The 20,654-nt window shown below is 39.0% G+C and overlaps 1 protein-coding gene across 1 annotated transcript in view; it reads left to right on the forward strand.

The window, feature by feature from the left end:
- Nucleotides 1-8,142, forward strand: part of LOC145980642 (sodium-coupled monocarboxylate transporter 1-like) — a 61,751-nt gene extending 53,609 nt beyond the window's left edge. The window contains exon 15 of the mRNA XM_083113677.1: nucleotides 7,744-8,142. Coding sequence (XP_082969803.1) covers nucleotides 7,744-7,833 — 90 coding nt within the window. The 3' untranslated portion in view covers nucleotides 7,834-8,142. The remainder of the gene's footprint in view (nucleotides 1-7,743) is intronic.
- The last annotated feature ends 12,512 nt before the right edge of the window (nucleotides 8,143-20,654 follow it).

The following is a 20,654-nucleotide window of genomic DNA, read 5'->3' on the forward strand; positions in this document are numbered from 1 at the left end:
TCAGATAACAAGCAGCAACAAGGATAAACAGAAACCAACATGGAATTCAGAAAGGGACATCAATAGCCACAGCCATAGCAAAAATAATAGATAGTCAAACAAGCTACATCAGATATGAACCAGCAACATACCTCAGATATCTAGCAGCAACAAGGCATAGAATAGAGTAATACAGGACATGCTTATGGAGAAACTCAACAACATAGGCATAAAAGGGACAGCCAACACAAATACGCTACATCATACATAGCCCCTGCGAATAGAAAATTAACAACATCAGCAGTAACTACTTATACCTGCTAGAACAACTAAGCGACTATAGTTAATCAGAAAAATACATATTTTCACGAACTAATTTACCTCTACGATAATAATACTGTACTAGCAGAATGCCAAGGCTTCAAAAGATAGCTCCCAGAACAAAGTACAGCGTGGAGTATAGGGTCACATGCAAATGATTATTCAAAGGAGCTTCGTAGATCAATAAGACAATAGCGATTATTCTAAGTACTGCAACTTGACAGAAAATAGGAAACCTACACAAGAACATCAACACAAAAAGGAAAGATACTTACTACCATTACAGCACCCACTCAATATCACAAAAGACCATGCAAAATATTCTACAACAATCTGCTTCATAACATAAAAAACTGCTAAGTTCCCTACTGCAACTTGACCGAAAATAGGAAACCTACAGGAGAACATCAACACAAGAAGGAAAGATACTTACTTCCGTTACAGCAGGCACTCAATATCACAAAAGACCATGCAAAATATTCTACAACAATCTGCTTCATAACATAAAAAACTGCTAAGTTCCCAAAAAGTATCCAATCAATGAAAGAAAACTGGTTGAAAAGGGAGAACTCTCTACAGTCTCGCAGAATTATAGGAAAATAACAGCAAAACTTGGAAGCCTACACACTCAATAATGCTCAATATGCATACACTTCACATGCAATCCCCTGCAAAAGGCACATAGCAGACTCTCATTTGAACTTGGACACAAAAAACACCACTTTGGGATTACTAATACTCATAAATACTACATTGCCTGCCCTTGTTTGAATAGCGTGGATGCAAACTTCATAGCAAAATATTGAAAAACGTCAGATGTATGTTCGTATAAGTGTGTAAATGTGTGTGTGTGTGTGTGTGTGTAGCGTGCGTGCGTGTGTATAAAAGAGAATATATGTGCATTTACCAGAGTGTGGTCTTACATAATTGATAAAAACAGCAATATAGAACCTGATAGAATAGGAAATAGTAAAATATAAGGTTTTTAACATGCCAAAGTAATTAGTTTAGTTTGTTAATTATAAGAAACATAAGTTAATTACAAGAAATATAAATGAAATGCGCTAAATAAGTACAATTGTTTGGTTTGAAGGTAGTGAATATATCGAATTTGTGCAAAAGTTTGCATTATAACCGGTGAATTAAACAACGTTTGCATTAGAATATCCCAAAATAGCATACTTATTAGATTAATAACAAACTTTCTGATGCAGTAAAGTATTGACTAGGGGTGAATGATTCAATTACTGTAAAATATTAGTCTCAGATTGAAGTAAATAAAGTGTAAACAATACCATTTGTTTGTAAAATAGGGTTGTTAATTCCTCTGATAGCAGAAATATCAACTTGTACCAGTAAATTTGAGAGTTTTAGCAATATTTGTCCTGAAATGGATATAACTGTAACGTGCCAAGTACAAAATATTTAAGAAACAGTACAGTATATCCTCAATTTTGAAAGCTAACAGTACTCTAGTGTTTCTACATAGGCGTCTGTAGTGGTAAAATACATCCAGTCCTTAAGATTTTTGGCCATCCATTCATCCTCAGCGTCACGATTAGTCACAAAAGCAAAAAAAGCGAAATCTTGTGGATGTTATAATTTCTACTTTTCATGCAATCACCTACACTATAGTACTAAGTTTAGTGAATTTTGTTGTCTTCCTGATTGGTCTGTTAAAGTTAGTAATCAATAAAAATATACTTACATAGAAAAAATCCTGATATAGTTGGATTCTCAAAAGTATGTACAATCAGTGTTCTTGCTACATTTAGCCCCTAATATAGTATAAATTGAAGTCTAGTTAGTGTTGGGCTGTAAAATGTTCTGGTACATGTAGTTACTTGAAATAGCAAATATTGGCTGTGTAACTGGTAAAGCCCTCAAAAAAATCAACTTCGTTTCCTCGTGGTACTCCCTGAAAGTGTTTCTTGCACGCTAATAATGCTCTGGCGTGTGTTCCTATGCCTCCTACTAGCCTCTGTAAAATTCATATTGACCAGTGCTTAACCATTCAACATGCTGCAGAGCCTAAGCTTTAAGCTTCAGTCAGTGGAATTTAGTTCTCATGGACATATAGTGATTGTAGAATAAAAATTAGAAGCCTCAAATAATACAGCATAACAGATACAAATAACCACTGGTGTTAATCAAACACTCAAAAAGTCAAGTAGTACTTGAAATGTACCCCGAATAAAAAACTATAAGAGTAAATAGCATGGTAAGAAAAGTTTGGCAGGTGGACTTAAGAGCCACGTAGTCATCTGCTAACATCGACTTGTCCTGTGATTAGTCATTATATTGTTAAATTGTTATATTTGAGGGATGAAAGAAACAATATTAATAAACATGCAGTTATAGTACTCTTGGTAAAGGGGTTTCAGTGCCTAGAGACATAATAATTTTAGTTACAGTAAAAGTTTGGCCTCTTATAAGTGAAAAAAAAAAAAGTACAAATATTAAACATTTCATACAGTTTATCTAGAAAGCAAAAGCAAAAATACAATAACTGCGCAACATACTTAAAAAATAAGCAAGCCGTGATATTCTAGTGGGCCATAATAAGACTAAAATATACTCGAAAATACTCTGACATAAGGTTGACGGCTATCTGAGATCAAAATTTTCAAGCTTTCTCTCATGCATAAAGTGGCTCTAGGAATCACTAAGCCTCAATAAAAATGGAAACATGCAGTAAAAGCACTTGGAGAGTTGTGGTGATCACATCATATGAAAAACATGCAAGAACAAGAATATATGGAACCCTACTCATATATTTAGGAAACTTTACCTACCCTAACAGTAAGAAAATACCGAGGAAACTCTAAAATAAACAAACTTTCCTACGAAGCAAACCAAAAATACCGTAGTGGAAGTCAATAAACCCTAACAACAACAACAAGATTCAACAACTACATCAAAACAAAAAACAACAACAATAATAATAATAATAATAGTAATAATAAAGTTTGTGGGTACAGTTTTACTTAAAAGTACTTCTTCCTTAGTGATTAGAGAAATTCTTTAAATAAAGAACAAAACTCAAAGTTAAGAATTAATAAATATAAGATACAAAAGGCAATAAATAGAAAAATTAATAAAAGAAGTTGAAAAAATTATCTTTGCAAGTCTAAACTGGAATAAACACTCCTGCCAGAATAGATGAAATTGTGATATTAGAGTAAAAAATGGAAATAAACTTTTAAAATAACAAGTTAAAAGTTGAAAAATGTCTTTGTGAGTCCAAAATTTAATAAAAAATGTTGTCTGAATAGAAGAAATTGTGATATTCGAGTAAAAACTAAACCTAAACTTCAACTAAAGTTGAAGAAACACAGTTTGTGTGTCTAAATTGCCATGCGAACTCTTGCTTGAATCGTTCAAATAGCGTTTTCTGAGTAAAAATACACAAAAAATGCGAAATATTGTCTCTAACAGTAAAAACATCTGGTCAATTTTACATGAATCCTGATGTTTATAACCCAATAATCAAATGGTCTGTGGTTCGCAACCCCGAAATAAGGGCAAATAGTGGATGCCATCCACTTTAACTTGTAGATACTGGAACTGAATGTTCCTAGTTCAGCCAAATTCCTTACGGTTTTGGTCAAATAGTCTTTGCAATGTTACGAAAGGCGGCAGAAATAACGCGTAGATTACTTCTGCCAAATAAAATTGGAACCTCAAAGAAAATCAATACTCGTGTGTAAAAATTTGGCGACACTTGACTTCCATTCAACTTCGGAAGAAGACCAAGCGAAGGGGGCCGTAACAATGGCGACCCTTTCTTCCCCCACGCGTGTCCATGAACGCGCGCGGTTTGGGGGTGCCGATGAATGCAACCACATAACAGGTTCTTCCGTAACAGGTTAATATTAATAACATGGATTCCGCTCGCATACTTCGTTTGCATATAGGATACATCGTTCAATTTCTTCGCCTTTAAAGCGAACATGTGTTATAATATCTTCTACCTCCGATCGAACGCGTCGGCACCGGTTGAATATGGGTAAATCCGGATCCTTAATTATACCAAATATGACTCACCACCGACGCCAAAATGGGCGGACGTGACGCCTTAGAATAGGCCGAAAATGTGTTTTGTACATTAATGGAAAAACCATTAATTCCAAGTTCCCACGTGTGCATAAAGCACCCCTGACTCATATCCGGCAGAAACGCATATATAATATACAACAATAGTGTTAGAATAGTCCGAAAACGAACTCCACAATAGTGTCTTTTGTACCTTAATGGAAAAACCATTAATTCCAAACTCCAACGTCTGTATAAATCATCTGTGACTCATATCCGGCAGAAACGCATATATAATATACAACAAAAGGTTAGCTTAGGTCAAAAACGGAATACATAATAGTATCTTTTGTGCACTAATGGAAAACCATTAATTTCAAACTCACACGTGTGCATGAGTCATCGATGACTCATCTCCTCCTCCACCCCCGACACGTGTCGCCACGTGGCGCTAGATTAATTAACAATAGCGTCACCCCTCAAAATGAATAAAAAAGCCATTAATGTCAATTAAAGGGTCTATTGTTTGGTCAGAACTGATTCCAATTCTACTCTTGTCAATGTAGAAATGTAGAATGTGTAGTTTCTCTTGTAGTTGAACTACAGCGCCTTGAATAACGTAGTGTGGAAAACGGCACAGTTCTGGGCGCTCTGGCTGGTTCCACTCGAAAATGATCCGCTAGAGGCGCTGGTGTTGAACCCGGTGCTTGGTATTCGTCTGCTTATAATGGAAGTAAATGGAGTTTTCGCTGCAACGTCTGATTCTTTTACATGAAGCATTTCTATGAATGTGATAATTGCTATGATATTTGGTACAGTGGTCGCGAAGATATTAACGAACATTCTAGACAGTCGACCACGTCCTGTTATCGTCATACTTTCGTTAATAATTTAATAACTTGGCAAATAAATTTTTGTGTATGAATTAGGTTCATTATTATCTTCATCATCATCATTTCTTTTAAAGATATACACACTGAAGCACTTGTATTTTGGATATTTACTGTCTCTTTTCTTCCGCTTTAAACTAATCGCGGCGATGATGATAATGATGATTCCATGAAACGACAAGGGGAACCCCACAAAACTTTCTTAGTGCCATCGACATGAGTGTAAGGAATCTTTCAAACCAATGGGACAAGCGACACGGGATGTTCACACTGTCACACTAGTGACACACACTTCCAGACTGTAAAATAGCATTCATTGCACATGAGGGTCCAAACAGCAAACGACACGTTCATATAGCGTATTCGCGTGCTACTTGTTACTTCGATCGGAAAGTTCCTTAATGGAAGGGTGCTGAGACCGAAGAGACGCGCTACAGGGGGAGTTCCCAACTAAGTGACAAGCGACATGGTGCCTTCAGTCTATTGGCAAGCGTTCGCTGCTAATTGTGCGAACAACAGATAGGCGACACGAAAAACCGCACATTACAACAACAGATCTAGACGACACGATAAGTCACACGTGTCGCTTTGTCGCTTGTGCGTCGCTCAAACTGGGCCATTTTCTCAATAGCTTGCAACATGTTGCCGTGGTTTGTTGCTCGCGCATGCGCGATGCAATGAGTGTCTTGCTTTAGTGAGATTGCGCACCAAAGCGACAAGGGGCACGCGACACTTGTCGCTTGAGGATTTTACCAAACGAACGCTAGCCTGTGCTTCCCGTCATGCCGCTACGATGTGAAATGTTGCTCTTGATTGGCTCGTTTCCAAGCAACATGTGTCGCTTCGGTGTGAAAGTTGCCTTGGACCGAAGGACCCGTGTCCCTTTGGTGTGAAATTCTCGTATCGTTTGTCGTGTGTCGCTTTGGTGTAAAATCTCCTTGAGGAAAGTGCAGTCAGAGCTTGTGTCCCTACGGTTCGAAAGGCTGCATTGATTACGGACTGCTCGCTTCCAAGCGACACTTGTGTTTTGTCGCCTCGGTATGAAATATCTCTCAGGATACTATTTATATTCTAATAACATAGAAAAATAAAACTCTAGTACAGAATTCAACACCTGACGTCCGGAATCACTTTGCGATGTTTCTTCTTGTGTTACGCATGCTATTTATTTATTAATTTTATTTTACTTTTCTTTCCAAATTAATGCCATTTCGTGACTGCAAATCACTCCACAAATATTCAATTCACGTACCGCCTTTCAAGACAAACAAATCTACATAATATATTCCAAAAACTAACTAAGCCGCATTACTTTCATAAGAAAATTAAGACCGACATAGATCGCACTGCCATCTATGTTTCTCATCCGTCTGGGGAACCAATTTCTTGGGTCGTTTTCCACACTACATTATTCAAGGCGCTGTAGTTGAACCAACATTTTACTATTTTCATTCTAATTTCTGAACGTACGCCATTCTCCTCAAAAGCATTGTTAGGACTGCATTGTTAGTGCTGTGCTGCTGTGGGAGCAGTTCCACATGGAAATGTCGAAAACAGAGTTGTTCATCCACTGTTCAACGAAATAATCCAAACATTTTCTCAATATGTCGTGGTTTGGCGCATCTTCCATCGCACACAACCATCCATCATCGACGTCAGCCACAGGGAGGTAAGCCAGAGCTGAACACATTCTTATACACAGCCGCACGTCTGGATCTGTTTTGTAATAATTTGTCAGTCCCAACTCCTGCACCTTTCGCCACAAACATGGGTTAAAGTGAAAACTGCAAACACTGATCTGAGCCTCGGGAAATACTGTCTGGACAGACGCTATTGCTGCTGCACGTACGCATATGTCGCTAATTCTGGTAAACAAATCAGAAATCGTAGGGCAGTGTATCTTATGACGGGAAAAATCCAGTTTTTGCCTTAGTGTCGCAAATGACGGTGTCGGAAATGTCGGAACTCCGTTGAGATGAACGTAAAGGGAATCGGTAAGGATGAAAAAGATTGAATTGATCTTGCCCAGGATAGGGACAGATGGAAGGCTTGTGTTGCGGCACCATAAACCTTCGGGTTTAAGAAGGCTAGAGCGTTTGTTAGTTCCATCAGTGAGAACCATAACAACAAAACGTATTCCACTTAAACGGGATAGACTTGACATACAACAAGGTCAACAATAAACACATTTCGTGTCTCTTAATGAAGAAGCTAATGTAATATACTAACAAGTTAATAGTTTGTAGAGTGAGATTACTTTCGTAACATCTCTGGCTGTTTTGCATTGGCAGCTTTGGAGCGAGTCATAAGTCCCGGAGCAGCCAATCAACAAACGAGCCGCTGGCGTCATCTCTACCCAGCACCTATCGCTATTCCTGTTGCTAGCGCTCTGGACTGTTGGTAGGCTCACTAACTGGACTCGCGCGGTCAACTGGAGTTGTTATGAAAATAATCTGACTTTTTTTTCTAACAATGAAATATACAGTACGTATTATTTCCATTTTCTTTACCATTTCAGAAGTCGAGCGACTCCAAAGACAATAGGAATGAATCTGAGACGAGACAACGTCATGGAAGTAAAGAAAATTCAGAAGAGAATAATTCGTGATTTTGTGTCTGTTTTTGTGGGGGGGAGGGAGTATTTCCTTTTCACCTCTCAGACTGATCAATTTTATACTCCGCTAACTTAATAGCGACTGAGTGTAAATGTGAGAGAACAACAAATAACCTGGATTCGTATCCAATGCTTCCAGCCTCGAAGCAAACAATTTGCGTTACTTGCACTGTCAAATGTGATTTGGATACATGTTTTCGTAGGGTTATGCTAAAGAAAAGATTTCTTCATGGGAAATTCTTCAGTTCAAGAAAATAAAGGTATATTTTAAATAAATTTAAATTATATTTATTACTTTTCCTGTAGACCTAAATAAAAATAAAGGTGTGCTTTAAATAAACTCGTTATTACATTTTTTTGTGGTTCTGAATATCGCTGAATGTGGCATTCTCGCACAAATTAATTAGCTAGGGAGCTGATTTTTAGGTTATATTTATTTTTGTTTGTTTGGAAGTAGAAGTGCCGACCATACGGCTGCAAAGTAATTTGTAAATTCTTATTTCCACATTTGAATTGAAATGTTGTTTTAAGTCCACTTTATGCACAGAAAGGCTAATCGGGACTGGGCCTACAGTTTAAAGTGGAATCCGAACCACTATGCCATGTGCCTCCACCGGGTATCGAACCCGGGACCCCTTTCATAGGCGCCGACTCTATGGGGCTTGGGGGGGCTCGAGCCCCCCAATGTTAACGATGTGGGGACAGAGCCCCCAAATAATTTTGCTTTAGAGGATCTAATGTATTATTTTGCTTCTCTTGTAAAGTTTACTCTGAATTGTGCCACATGAACTTAACTTTAAATACACATTTGAAATGTTGTAGACCATCAATTGGGGGGCTGAGACCGCTAAACCATCAACTTAGGGGGGGGGGGGCTATGACCAGAGACAGCAAAACACATGACTTATTACTATATACTAAGTATGTAATTATGAGTATTCTTAAAATTTTTACTAAAAAGAGTTTCAAAAGACGATGTGCATGAACTAGGGTAGTGGATGAGACTTTTGGGCTACAAATGGCTCTAACATGACATTCAGAACGAGATCATTGATATATTAGGGAGATCTGTTTTGCGCTCCGTGGTAGCAGATATTAAAAGTCGGGAATATTTTGCTATTATGGTTGACGAAACTTGTGACATATCCATTCGTGGACAATATTAATATTCTGCATTAGAACTGTGAATAAAAATTTTGATATTTTTGAGGAATTCGTGGGCTTTTACGTGATTCCGAACACTGCGATCAAAACTTAAAAAAGGGAATGAGTGAGTCATTCATTAATTTATTTCAGTGATCAGAGCCCCCCCCCCCAATAATTTTGACAAGTCGGCGCCCCTGCCTTGGTTACAAGGCGACGACGTTACCACTACGCCATCGGGGAGTCCATTTCACATTTAAATGCATAATTTTACCTTTAGCATACAAAACACATATTTCTATGGAAATAACAAAATATACATATTTTAGACATTCGCGACAAAATAAAGATTTCGAATTCTTTGTGTAAACACGTAGTTTGGAGTTAATACATAAAACATGCGGTAAATTAGAAAAGTATAATACTATCACTACTACTAGTATCCACAACGCGCAAGTCACTAGTGCTACAAAGCCTACAATGACGATGTATTAGTGGCTTACAGTTTAAAGTGGGATTCGAACCACTATGAACCTCTATCGTATATCGAACACGGGAACCCCTTGATTACAGCCGACGCCGTAATCAATATGCCATCGGAGAGGCCCCCTTTTTTTTTTAATCCAGAGAAATGGAAATAAAGCCTATGTCTTGAGCCCCTTCGAAATTTTCTGCCTAAACCCTGGACTTCCTGTGCATTACGTGTCCGGTGAAAATCTCAAAATGTGAAAATGGAACCTGAAATTTCTTCCTTATACATCGTCTTGAATCCAAACGCTGCCTGGGAAGGATGTCAGTTTCGTACTTTGTGGTAGGTCAGTGTTCGATCAGCTGATAGGTCAAGGTTATGTAGTGGCTTGAAAGCACTTCCCTTCCCCTCTCATTCTTCCAAGACAAGGGGAAGTGCGGCAGAAAGGGAAAGTGGCTACGTTCTGGACGAGGTTTAGGTGTGGCGTATGAAACCTAACCACAAAGAGAATGGGATTATTCTCTTTGCCTAACCAGTGGGCCCGCGGTACTGCCTTTGGTGTACTGAATAAATAAGGGATTCTGTATAAATCGAGTTGCATAACCACAAAACCACGATTAACATTGCGCAACGTTAATGCAAGAAAATATGGAGCAAATGTACAATACCGGAAGTATCTCTGATTGCTTTCACATTCGGCATACTCACTAATTTTGGCCTCGTAATCACGAATCTTTGGCGGTCACGTCTAGAAATTGCAAAAATAAGTCGAAAAAGGTGGGTCCTTGATCGGAGTAAACACCCTTGATTTATGAAGAAAACTATTTTTTGCAATGATTAGCGTTTCAAAACTATGTTTATGATGACCCTGAATTTTAACTATGCTTGCCTCGCCTAACCTAACCTTACCGTGAATGGTTCGTGGGGCAAACATGTTTTCCACCTTTACGCAAGATGCCATTTTCTCACATGCAAATCAACGCTCTCACTTATTGCACAACACTTGAGCAACGTTGGTAGCAAGACCGTTGTGCGGAAAGGAAGACGTCTTCATATCGTTTCCATGTTAGGGTATGGAGAATCATAGCGGTAATTGACAAGGTTATTTTGCAATTCCTGTACGAGACCGCCAATTTTTAAAGGAGATTCGTGATTACGAGGTTAAAATTAATGAGTATGCCGAATTTGAAAGTAATCGGAGATACTTCCGGTATTGTCAATTTATACCGAAAATATAATAAATGTAACCCTCTCGAGAATTACGTCGATAGATTGCGACGTTTTATGTAATATAAAATTTGTTTGAAGGCACGAGACAGGGCCGCATTTACGCGCAGACTGTCTAGGCTACAGCCTATGGGCCCGCACCACAAAAAAAATTACTTCTGTATAGACTAATATATATATATTGTTTTAATACTGTTATAATCATAGAAGACGTCGACGCAAAATTATTTTGTGTGTTGTGTGGGCTAATTCAGCTAAACTCTTCAGTGGACAGCTGATATGAGTTGAGTCAGCATTCAGGAATCTCGATCGCTTGGCGTGGCGTGGAAACACTGGCGCTGTCTAAAAATAGTCAGTGGCTGTGCTGTCTTCCTGTTGACATGCAATAATTTGTATTGTGCTTTTAACCTTTCTCAATTGCGTGTTTTGGTTGTAGGCCTACTGTTTCATATTGTTATTAAAACGTTTTCATAACAAAGTAAGGCTATCACTGTAATATGATTTTTTTATAAATTTTCCCGTGTAATCTAGTATTATGTGCCACCATAAAATACAAACTAATCGCCATAAAAAGAAAGAGGTATTTAAAAGCGGAAGTGCTAAACGAAAGATTGCAAAAGAGAAAAACAAGAAGAACGAAGAAATTATAGCTAATCTGACCGCTTATATGAAGTTTAAGCCAAATTCATTTGCTGTTCCAAATAACAATGATGGTGATACACGTTCACCTGCCAGTCCGAGTCAGCCTCAGAACTTTGAAGACGGGAAAGTGGTAAGTTCAATAAGGATAATTATGAAAGTTGTCGAGCGTCTAGGCCGAAATCGCTTCCCTTTATTGCTTATAGAACTTTCTGAAAAAAAGTTTAATATTATTATTATTGTCAAAACACCTCTATTTTCACTATAAATTAAAAATTAATATTTTTGATATATTTATTACTACTTTCATCTAGTCAAAACACCTATTTATTTCGTCCTGTTTAACATTGCTACTTATTTATTCTGCATTGCGGAACATTCTATAAGGTGTAATTATGAATTTCTCATGAAAATAATTTCAATTTTTCATATTACTAGTAATTATTGTTACTTTTTTCGCTTGCGTGACACACAATATGGCGCGAGCGTTCTGGATCATCGCGCGTCGTGCTTGTGTTTTGTCGATTTTGAGTGGGGGTATGCAGTGTTTCCAACCTTCTAAACCAAGAAATACCTACTTCCGTGTTATTAATTTTCAATTTTTTCCCGGGTTTGAAATTATGCTAATACCTAAAATTTGGGGTTGCATAACCATTGACGGATAGCTACTCGAACCATTCACGGTAAGGTTAGGTTAGGTTAGGTTAGGCAAGCATAGTTAAAATTTGGGGTCGTAGAACCATGCACGGGTAGCCCCACAAACCAGTCACGGATAGCCCCACGAACCATTCACGGTAAGGTTAGGTTAGGCAAGCATAGCTAAAAGTTGGGGTCACGTCATCTTCTTGAAAAAACGCGGAGTGGTTGGAAACAGTGACAGGGGGTTACGTCATCCGGAACATCCGGTTCTCGTAGAGGAAGTACATGGAAGCAACGGCAATTGCTATATTTTTATACATATAAACATGAATTATCGCTAAAAAAAGATGAAACGATGACAGAAAATACATTCGGGAACTTCAACAATGCTATAGAAAGTGATTTGCGTAAGTAGTTTCTTCTCTAAAAATAAAGAAATCCGTTTTGACTAGATGAAAGTGTTACCATATATTTTTTCAGGTTCCACAAATTCCAGCAGAGATTTCCGAGACATCACCAGCACCAGCGGTTTCTCTTGGGACCTGCTTTAAGTGAAAATGTTTGCTTGGAAAAAGACATTGAATTATGGCCGGAGTTTCTGACACCAGGTAATATAGATTACTGCATAAAAATGAGCGCCACAGCACTTTAAAATTGTGACTGTGCTCTATTTGATCGTAAATCTTTCAAGCAAAGTGATAGAAGTTCTGATGAAAGTTTTACAAGAAAATGACAAACAAGATTTTTTATGCGGAAAACACGGAACGGTGAAACCATAAAACGTTCATGGCTCTGTTTTTCTCCTAGCAATGGACATGTCTACTGCTCTGTATGCAAACTATTTTCTCGAAACACGCTCACAGTTTACTCATGGTGGTATTTGTGATTGAAAAAATGCTGCTGCACGTCTGGTTGAACACGAAACTTCTAAAAACCATCTGAATGCTGTAATTGATTTTGCAGGACGCTCTAAAGAAGTGCATAGTAAATAACTCACAAAAACTAAAATAAGGGCATTCCACGAAAAGTAATCCTACTCCATGTACATAACAAAATGAATTAATCTGAAAAGTATTAATGTTTTTAATTGTATTCACGTTCAAATGTTTGTGAATACATATAATTTGCAAATTTCACCAACAAAACTTATTAGTACCGTATCTGTAGTCTATATGCTTCACAAATGAAATCAAACTTGGCTATTTTTAAAGCTTCACACACGTAACTCATTTTCGTTAATGGTTTTCATGCATTCAGGCTATGTCGTCATACTCAAGTTTTCTTGACACCAAAAAGTACGTTATAATTCTATGAAATCAGTTCATTATGAATATTTTAATCCAATCTCATGTCTACAACCTTACATTCTGTGTGTGAAATGTAACACACGTAACGCTGTAGGCTAAAGGTATGTATCCTAAATACTTACTGTACTTGAATCTTCAAGGCATAATGAAGGATTAACATAATTTTCCTCTCCGGTTTTAGGCGTCAAACTGACAATACTGTGCGGAGTACTAGAAAAGTAATCGCTTTTGAACTTGGGACACAACATAAGTGTAGAATCCACTAAAATACACATACTATCAGTGGCGTCTCGTCCCTTGGGGCTTCCGGGGTTTAGCCCCTAAAGAAAAACGGACGTTTTGACGTAATTATCAATCACCATAACGCATAACTATCACACAGTCTTTTAAAAGGCGATTTTTACCCACGTAAATTCATCGTCTGTTGCAATGGATACGACAGCGCTCCTAGCGGCATTGATGTCAATTATCGTTTTCCGGGGCACGTCGCAAAGGAAGGCGTGGCCTACACCCACCTACGCTACAGTGAAGGTCACATGCTAGCAGAGAGAGGAGGGAAGAGTGCAATGGATTTGAGTGCTGATTCGGGGCTAATTCCTTCGCGTCGCGTTCGATCTCGCGTGTTGTTCTGCAGTGTTGTGGTGGCTTTCATTCGCTATGTTTGGGTGAGTTTGGTAGGGTTGATGTTCGAACACAAATTGATGAAGGACATAAAATGTCAATTACAAGACACAATGAATTTGTCCGGAAAAATAGGCATATATTAAATAGAATTATCGATTGTTTAAAATTCTGTGGTCGACATGAACTTGCTCTACGAGGACATAATGAAAGAGAACAATCTTTAAACAGATGCATCTTCCCAGATTTATTATCCCTTCATTGAAGAGGAAAAACTAAAGAGGGAACTTCGTGATCTTTATTGTAGTGTAGAGTTGAAAAACATAACCTCTATCAGTAGATTGTCATTTTTTATTTAAAATTATTTAGAGGGTACCTTTTCAGAAACAGTAAAAATGACAAACACAGTTTTAATAACTCCAGTGGCAACAGCTGAATCTGAACGATGTTTCAGCACATTGAAGCGTATTAAAACCTGCTTAAGAAATGCAATGGGACAAGACAGATCAAATGCCTTGGCACTTGCTTACAATAGAGAAAGAATACATTTCAAACATAGAGGGCTTCAACGAAAAAGTAATAACAAAATTTGCTGAGCAGAAGAACAGGAGTCAACATTCGTAGAAAGTTATGTTTCACAACAATACCTGTTTCTTTTGTAATCATGTGAATTGCCATTATATTTTAAATTCTTTAAAAAAATAAGTCCAGTTTTGTAGTTTAGAAAAAGATAAATACCATTTTTTTTGTAATTCATGTAATTTGTCATTACATTTTAAATTGTTTCAAAAAAGTAAGTCCAGTTTTGTAGTCTAGAAGAAAAAAATACCTATTTTTTGTAATTCATGTGAATTGTGATTATATTTTAAATTCTTCAAAAAATAAGCCCCGGCCAAATTTGAGGCCACGAGACGCCACTGCATACTATGCACGTAAAGCAGCATTCCAATCAAACGCGAACAAGCACATTGAAATGAAACCACCTCGCAATCTGATAAGTTCACTCAACTGCTGTAAAAATATCGAAATCGCTCGCAGAGAAATGTCCAGGAGGGCAGGGGTGGTGAAACGCAAGGTTACGTCAAGAACCAGGAATATATTCTTCTAGAAATCGTGGACTGTTCAGTAGCCAAATAATTTGGTCAAAATTACCAAAGGTTGTAAGGATTATCAACGTTTTTGTTTACAGTTGCTAAAAACCTTAATCAAACTCGTTCTGTTAATTCAAGCAAATCAGTTTTTTTTCTGTTAGCAATTGGAGACAATACATGATTAATATAAATAACACTATGTATTTTAAATAATCCCCTCCGCGAAAGTTCCATTCTAGTAGTAGGGATTATACTTTACGTCGTTTTTCATCGATTATATGTCATTTTTAATTATGATTAATGGCTTTTTATTCCTTATCGAGGGGTGACGCTATTGTTAATTAATCAAGCGCCACGTGTCGGAGGTGGAGGAGGAGATGAGTCATCGATGACTCATGCACACGTGTGAGTTTGAAATTAATGATTTTCCATTAGTGCACAAAAGATACTATTATGTATTCCGTTTTTACCCTAACCTAACCCTATTGTTGTACTTTATATATGTGTTACAGCCGAATATGAGTCATGGGTGCTTTATGCACACGTGAGAGTTTGGAATTAATGGTTTTCCATTAATGTACAAAAGACACTGTTATGGAGTTCGTTTTTTACCCTAACCTAACACTATTGTTGTACTTTATATATGTGTTTCAGCCGGACATGAGTCACAGATGATTTATACAGACGTGGGAGTTTGAAATTAATGGTTTTTCCATTAATGTACAAAATATACTATTATGTTGTGAAACGCCCTCCCTTGCCCGGGAAAACAAATGCTACCACTACCTAGATAGAGGCGGCAAAATCTCCCTCGGACAAGTGAAATAGCGTTACGGTCCAGGTTGAGTTCGTGTATAGGAACCGGTGACTAACAGCGCATAGTGATTAGCCATCTCGAATAGAAAACAAAAACATATATACTTTCAATTTACCACCTCTTTATCTGTAGCCGGGAAGCGGCTAGCTGCACACCTGAAAATCACGGGTAGCGACATGCGTACGAAATGATATAGCCCAAACTTAACATGAAAAATAAAAAGTATATTCTATTCATAATCAACAAAATCAATTTACTACATCTCTTCCTCTCTCGCTCACACTTTCACTTACACATTCAATCATTACGGGGTCATCAACACAAAATGATACATAAATGTACAGGTTTTATGACAACAAGCCCTGATTATTGCGTTCGTATTTAATTTTACATTAATTTTTGTCTAATCAGGTCATTTGTGATTTTTGCTCCAGTGCTACTTCAACTTACTAGCCAGCCCTTACATAAGTTCACCTTTAAAAACAATTAGGTCGGTGCGGTGACATAACATTATCTGTCCAGCATAAACAGAAGCGTCTCAATAGCAATTACGCTCACGTGGGCGGACGTTTTCCTTTTACATGACCTCACGTGGTTCCAAACATAACAGTAACCTCCGTTGTGTGACGCAAACATATACTCTCTAGCAGGCGGGACTTAAACACTTCGCCGCGACGAGCAATTCATATTACCAGGCAAACACTTTAACAAATAATCACATACGCGACTTGACGTAGCTAGCAGCGCCACAGCGCTGACACATAAAAATGAACAAACCTCAAATAGATTAAACAATTAAGCGGGCGGCGCTTTACTCTATTAGTACGCACTTTAAACAAATACAAAAGGAACACAAACAACAACGAATTTAAGATCATTAAAAATAAATCACAAGAAATAAGTAAAATTGACCTGAGACAAATAAATTACAAATGATAAGCGCAACGGGAGTTTGGTATGAAGTTTCGAGTTGTGTTGGCGTTTTCAAAATGTTGACGAATTTCTAGGGCGTTCTCTAAATATTGTAACGGTATAGTTTGTGCTTTTAAGCTGATTCTCAGCAACATACACAATATACACACAACCATACATTTTTGAATCCTTGTCCCGAGGTTCAAAACTTGCAGTACCTGAAGTTCTGTGGATGCTAGTTTAGGCAATAGACACGTACTTCTTCAAATTATAGCTTAACGCCCATTTCCTTTTAGATATATATAGGTTTATTCATAATATAATTACAGAAGTTAATTCTTGGCCGTTATTCGCAAAATCTACATTTCTGTGTACCCTGTCCCCCCTTCCCGAAGAGAGTGTGTAGACTCGCGTAGCCACTGGCTCCACGAGTAAAAAAAAATATAACCCTCAGTACCAAAAAAGGTGGCTGAAGGTATGTGTGCTGTGTACCCGGTTTCCCACATGAAATAAACTATTGGAATAATGTGAAAAGAGCAAGTGTGTGTATTAAAAGAAAGAAAGTTAACATCCCCGCCGTCGGTTCACATAGTAAGGAAAGAAAGTTCGCCCAGCCTCTCCCCTTAGAGAACAAGATACCTCTTACATTGCTGTACTCCGCCAAACATCTGAGGCCGACTGCTCCTCTGCCCTTCCTATTTATAGGCCCCGCTAATGACCTAAACCGTTACTGGAAACTTACCGCTCCCCCAACGGCCAAGAACCCAAAAGTACAGGAAAACATAGCCATACACAATTTATAACATAAAAAGGATCCAGTAATGATCGCATCATTACATAGTCCCCCCTTCCTGAAGAGAGGAAAATCAAAGTTCTGTAACCTAGAAAAAATAATAATAATATACACAAAACACTTGTCCGCAGTTTCTGTTCACTACAAACACACTTTCATTAGATAACACGACACTGACAGTCAATGTTCACTCTAATTTTGTCCACAAGTGTACTCCGAGATCCGTGATCTTCCCTCAGCACTGGAGCTGGTTAACACACGTCGATTCTTACCCGCTCAGCATCTCTTCCATCCTTCCTCCTGGACCAATGAGAGACAGTCTCCTGGAAATCCATCCAAGTCATCAAGGCTGCTGGTTCGAGTCCCGGCAACGCCACTGGTCTGCGCTCCTGCCGAGATCGGAAGACACCGCTTCTACCGGTTTCCACATGAATGGATCGAAGTGGCTCTACATCCGAAGATGTCACTGCTATGCTCGGCGCTAGAACTGCGTTCACTCGCCACCGAACTGCGACTTCTCGACGAAATTACGCGGTAAAAGAATGCGCACTAACTTTGCGTTACTTTCGCGATGAAATTGACTGCGGAACGACACTTTTGTATGAGTACTGTATGAGGTATGAGGTAGAGAAAATAAGTGAAAGATAGAATAAAGAAAAGATAGATAAGTCCCTATGTACAATATTTACAAAAAATCCCCCTTTGAAATTAGACTAGAATCTGTTTCTCAGCTTGTAACGCATCCGGGATATATCTTCGTCTTGCTCCTCCTGCCGAAGTTACGTGCGCTCTCTTTGCTGAATTGGGTTCGGCTACTTTCCTTGCAAAGTCAGCTGGCGAAAAATAAGGCTTTAACTGGCCACTCTTGGCTCTCAATATTCTTCCGTCCCCGCTGTGTTTCATTTTGAAAGTATTTGCCGAAGTTTGCTCCACAATTGCGTGTGATCCAGAGGACTTCCCCGAGAATTTACTGGTTACTCTGCGGGCCTTACCAGAGATAGGATGTTCCTTAAGGCAAGCTTTATCCCCCACCTGAAACGTGCATTTGCGGCGTTTCCTATCACAAGCTTTCTTCTTGGCGTCTTCCATCCTGAATTTCGTTTCCTCCTTACTTGACATGACATCTTGCTTATTCCTGTCATCTTTTAATACGCAGCATGGCTGGCACGACTTACAATACTGGATAACATCTTTAGTTAGGCCTATCCAAGTGTATTGTTCCCTAACCTTCGCTAACGTTTTCAATCTCCCAGGATGACAAACGAATGCATTATCATGCAACGACACGAGAATTTGCGAACGTAGAGAAGTAGGTGCCCATATTTTCCCTTTTCCCTTCTCTTTGTACTTTTCCGTAGGCAAATTTCTCCTAAGAATTCCCTCGTTGTCGAAATACGAAGATTTGGCCTGGGTCTTCACCTTTTCCTTGTACTTCTTCGTTCCTTCCACCTCCTCATTTCTTGTAGCCCTCGCTACGTCAACAAGAAACGTGTCTTTCATTTGCTCGGAAATGAGGGAGGCTCTGTCCAGAAGCCTACGTGGCTCCTCAAAATTGTATTCTTCATTTCCCTCAGTGGCAGAGAATGGCAACAATGAAGAATCTTCCATATCTTTACTTCCAGAGAGACGAACCATGGGCAGTTTTGTGCTCCGAAGCAAATTTTCCCTCTGTTTCTTCCTCATTTGCTTCGCACTTTCTGCAGTACACAAAGCGCTGAAATCTGCAACTGATTTCTGCACAGTGTCAGTCGAACATTCGACACGGTCAATCATGTCCTCAGTTTCGGGGTGTGGTTTGCAATTTCCCATCGTCGCGGTTGCTTCAGTAACAGTTTCATTTCTTTCCATCGTCGCAGTCATCGTCGCGGTTAGCCCAGCTCCAGCTTCCACAGTCGACGTCCTCCCCTGCTGCGAGAACGGAAGCCTCTTTCCCACTTCCCTCTTCTCCGCAGAAAATAAATGAATGACGTTACTGTTCTCAAAACTGTAGCCTCCCTGCTTCAAATGTAGCGATATGCCGGCCTTCCTTATGAACCCACGACCTGCGATAAATCCCGTGAAACAATTGCGCAGAACGACGAATTTATGCTTAAATTTCATCCCATTCAAATGTACAGTAAGATACATTTCCCCACATGATTGTACAGAGCCTACTGCCAAAGAAATATTAATACGTTTATTGTTAATCTTATTTCCTTGTTTTTCCAGTTCTCTTGCGATCTCAACAGACACGGTGCTCACAGACGCACCAGAATCCAAATATAGCGTGAAATCCTTTCCCTGAACCTTACAGGTGACTAACGGTTTTTTGTCGCAGAAGTGAAATTTCTGCAGTTACGTATTTCCCTATTCCTCCCCCTGTTTTGCTTTCCTTCTACGTGTGCAAGAACCGGAGTTATCTGTTCTGGTCTAACGGTATCTTCAGAGACGGCACAGGTGGCGCCTTTCTGCGGACCATCATACCCCCTTCTACTCGCCGGTTCTTCTGCTCTCGACGGGGTTCCAATATTCCCGGAAAGGCTCAAGCGGTTGAAAAGACCCGGATTTATGGCACTCATTGATACTTCTGTTCCCACGCGGCCGAAAGTGTTCATTGTCCCCTCGGCTGCTGATTGCCTTGTGCCACTCGCTGAAGTCGGCATGGCAGACAGATGCGGCGAACTGTTGTCCCTCAGTTCTGGACAATAGTACAGGGCTTCTGAATACAATCTCTTTTGAATATCCATAGAATGGGTTTCCAAATCTTTGATTGTTGCGAATGTTCTGTCGTACAAGTGTGTTCTGAATTTAGGATGGGAAAATTTCAAAACGTGCTGAATGACCTCGTCTTCTGTCCCCCGTTTCTCCCTCATTGCAAAAAGCTTCCTGGTGTGTCGAATAAATGCAAGAAGAGACTGGTCTGGTGACTGGTAATTGTTCTGAATGATCCTTGCTATTTCCGAGTCGTAATCGACACTAAAGAATTCTTCCAAGAACGCCTTCTCAAATTCCCTAAACGTGCCGAATGGTCTCGAAAATCTGAACCAATCTGCAGCGATTTCCTTCAACGAAAGCGGCAAGATTCTATCTAAGAGAAAAGTATCCCCAATTTCCATGATTTCCTGATAATTGCGTAATTCATACAAATAATCGTGTGGACTTACATCGCCGACGTTTC

Source organism: Lepisma saccharinum, chromosome 28 (genome assembly GCF_977018435.1).
Source record: "Lepisma saccharinum chromosome 28, izLepSacc3.1, whole genome shotgun sequence".
Lineage (NCBI taxonomy): Eukaryota > Metazoa > Arthropoda > Insecta > Zygentoma > Lepismatidae > Lepisma > Lepisma saccharinum.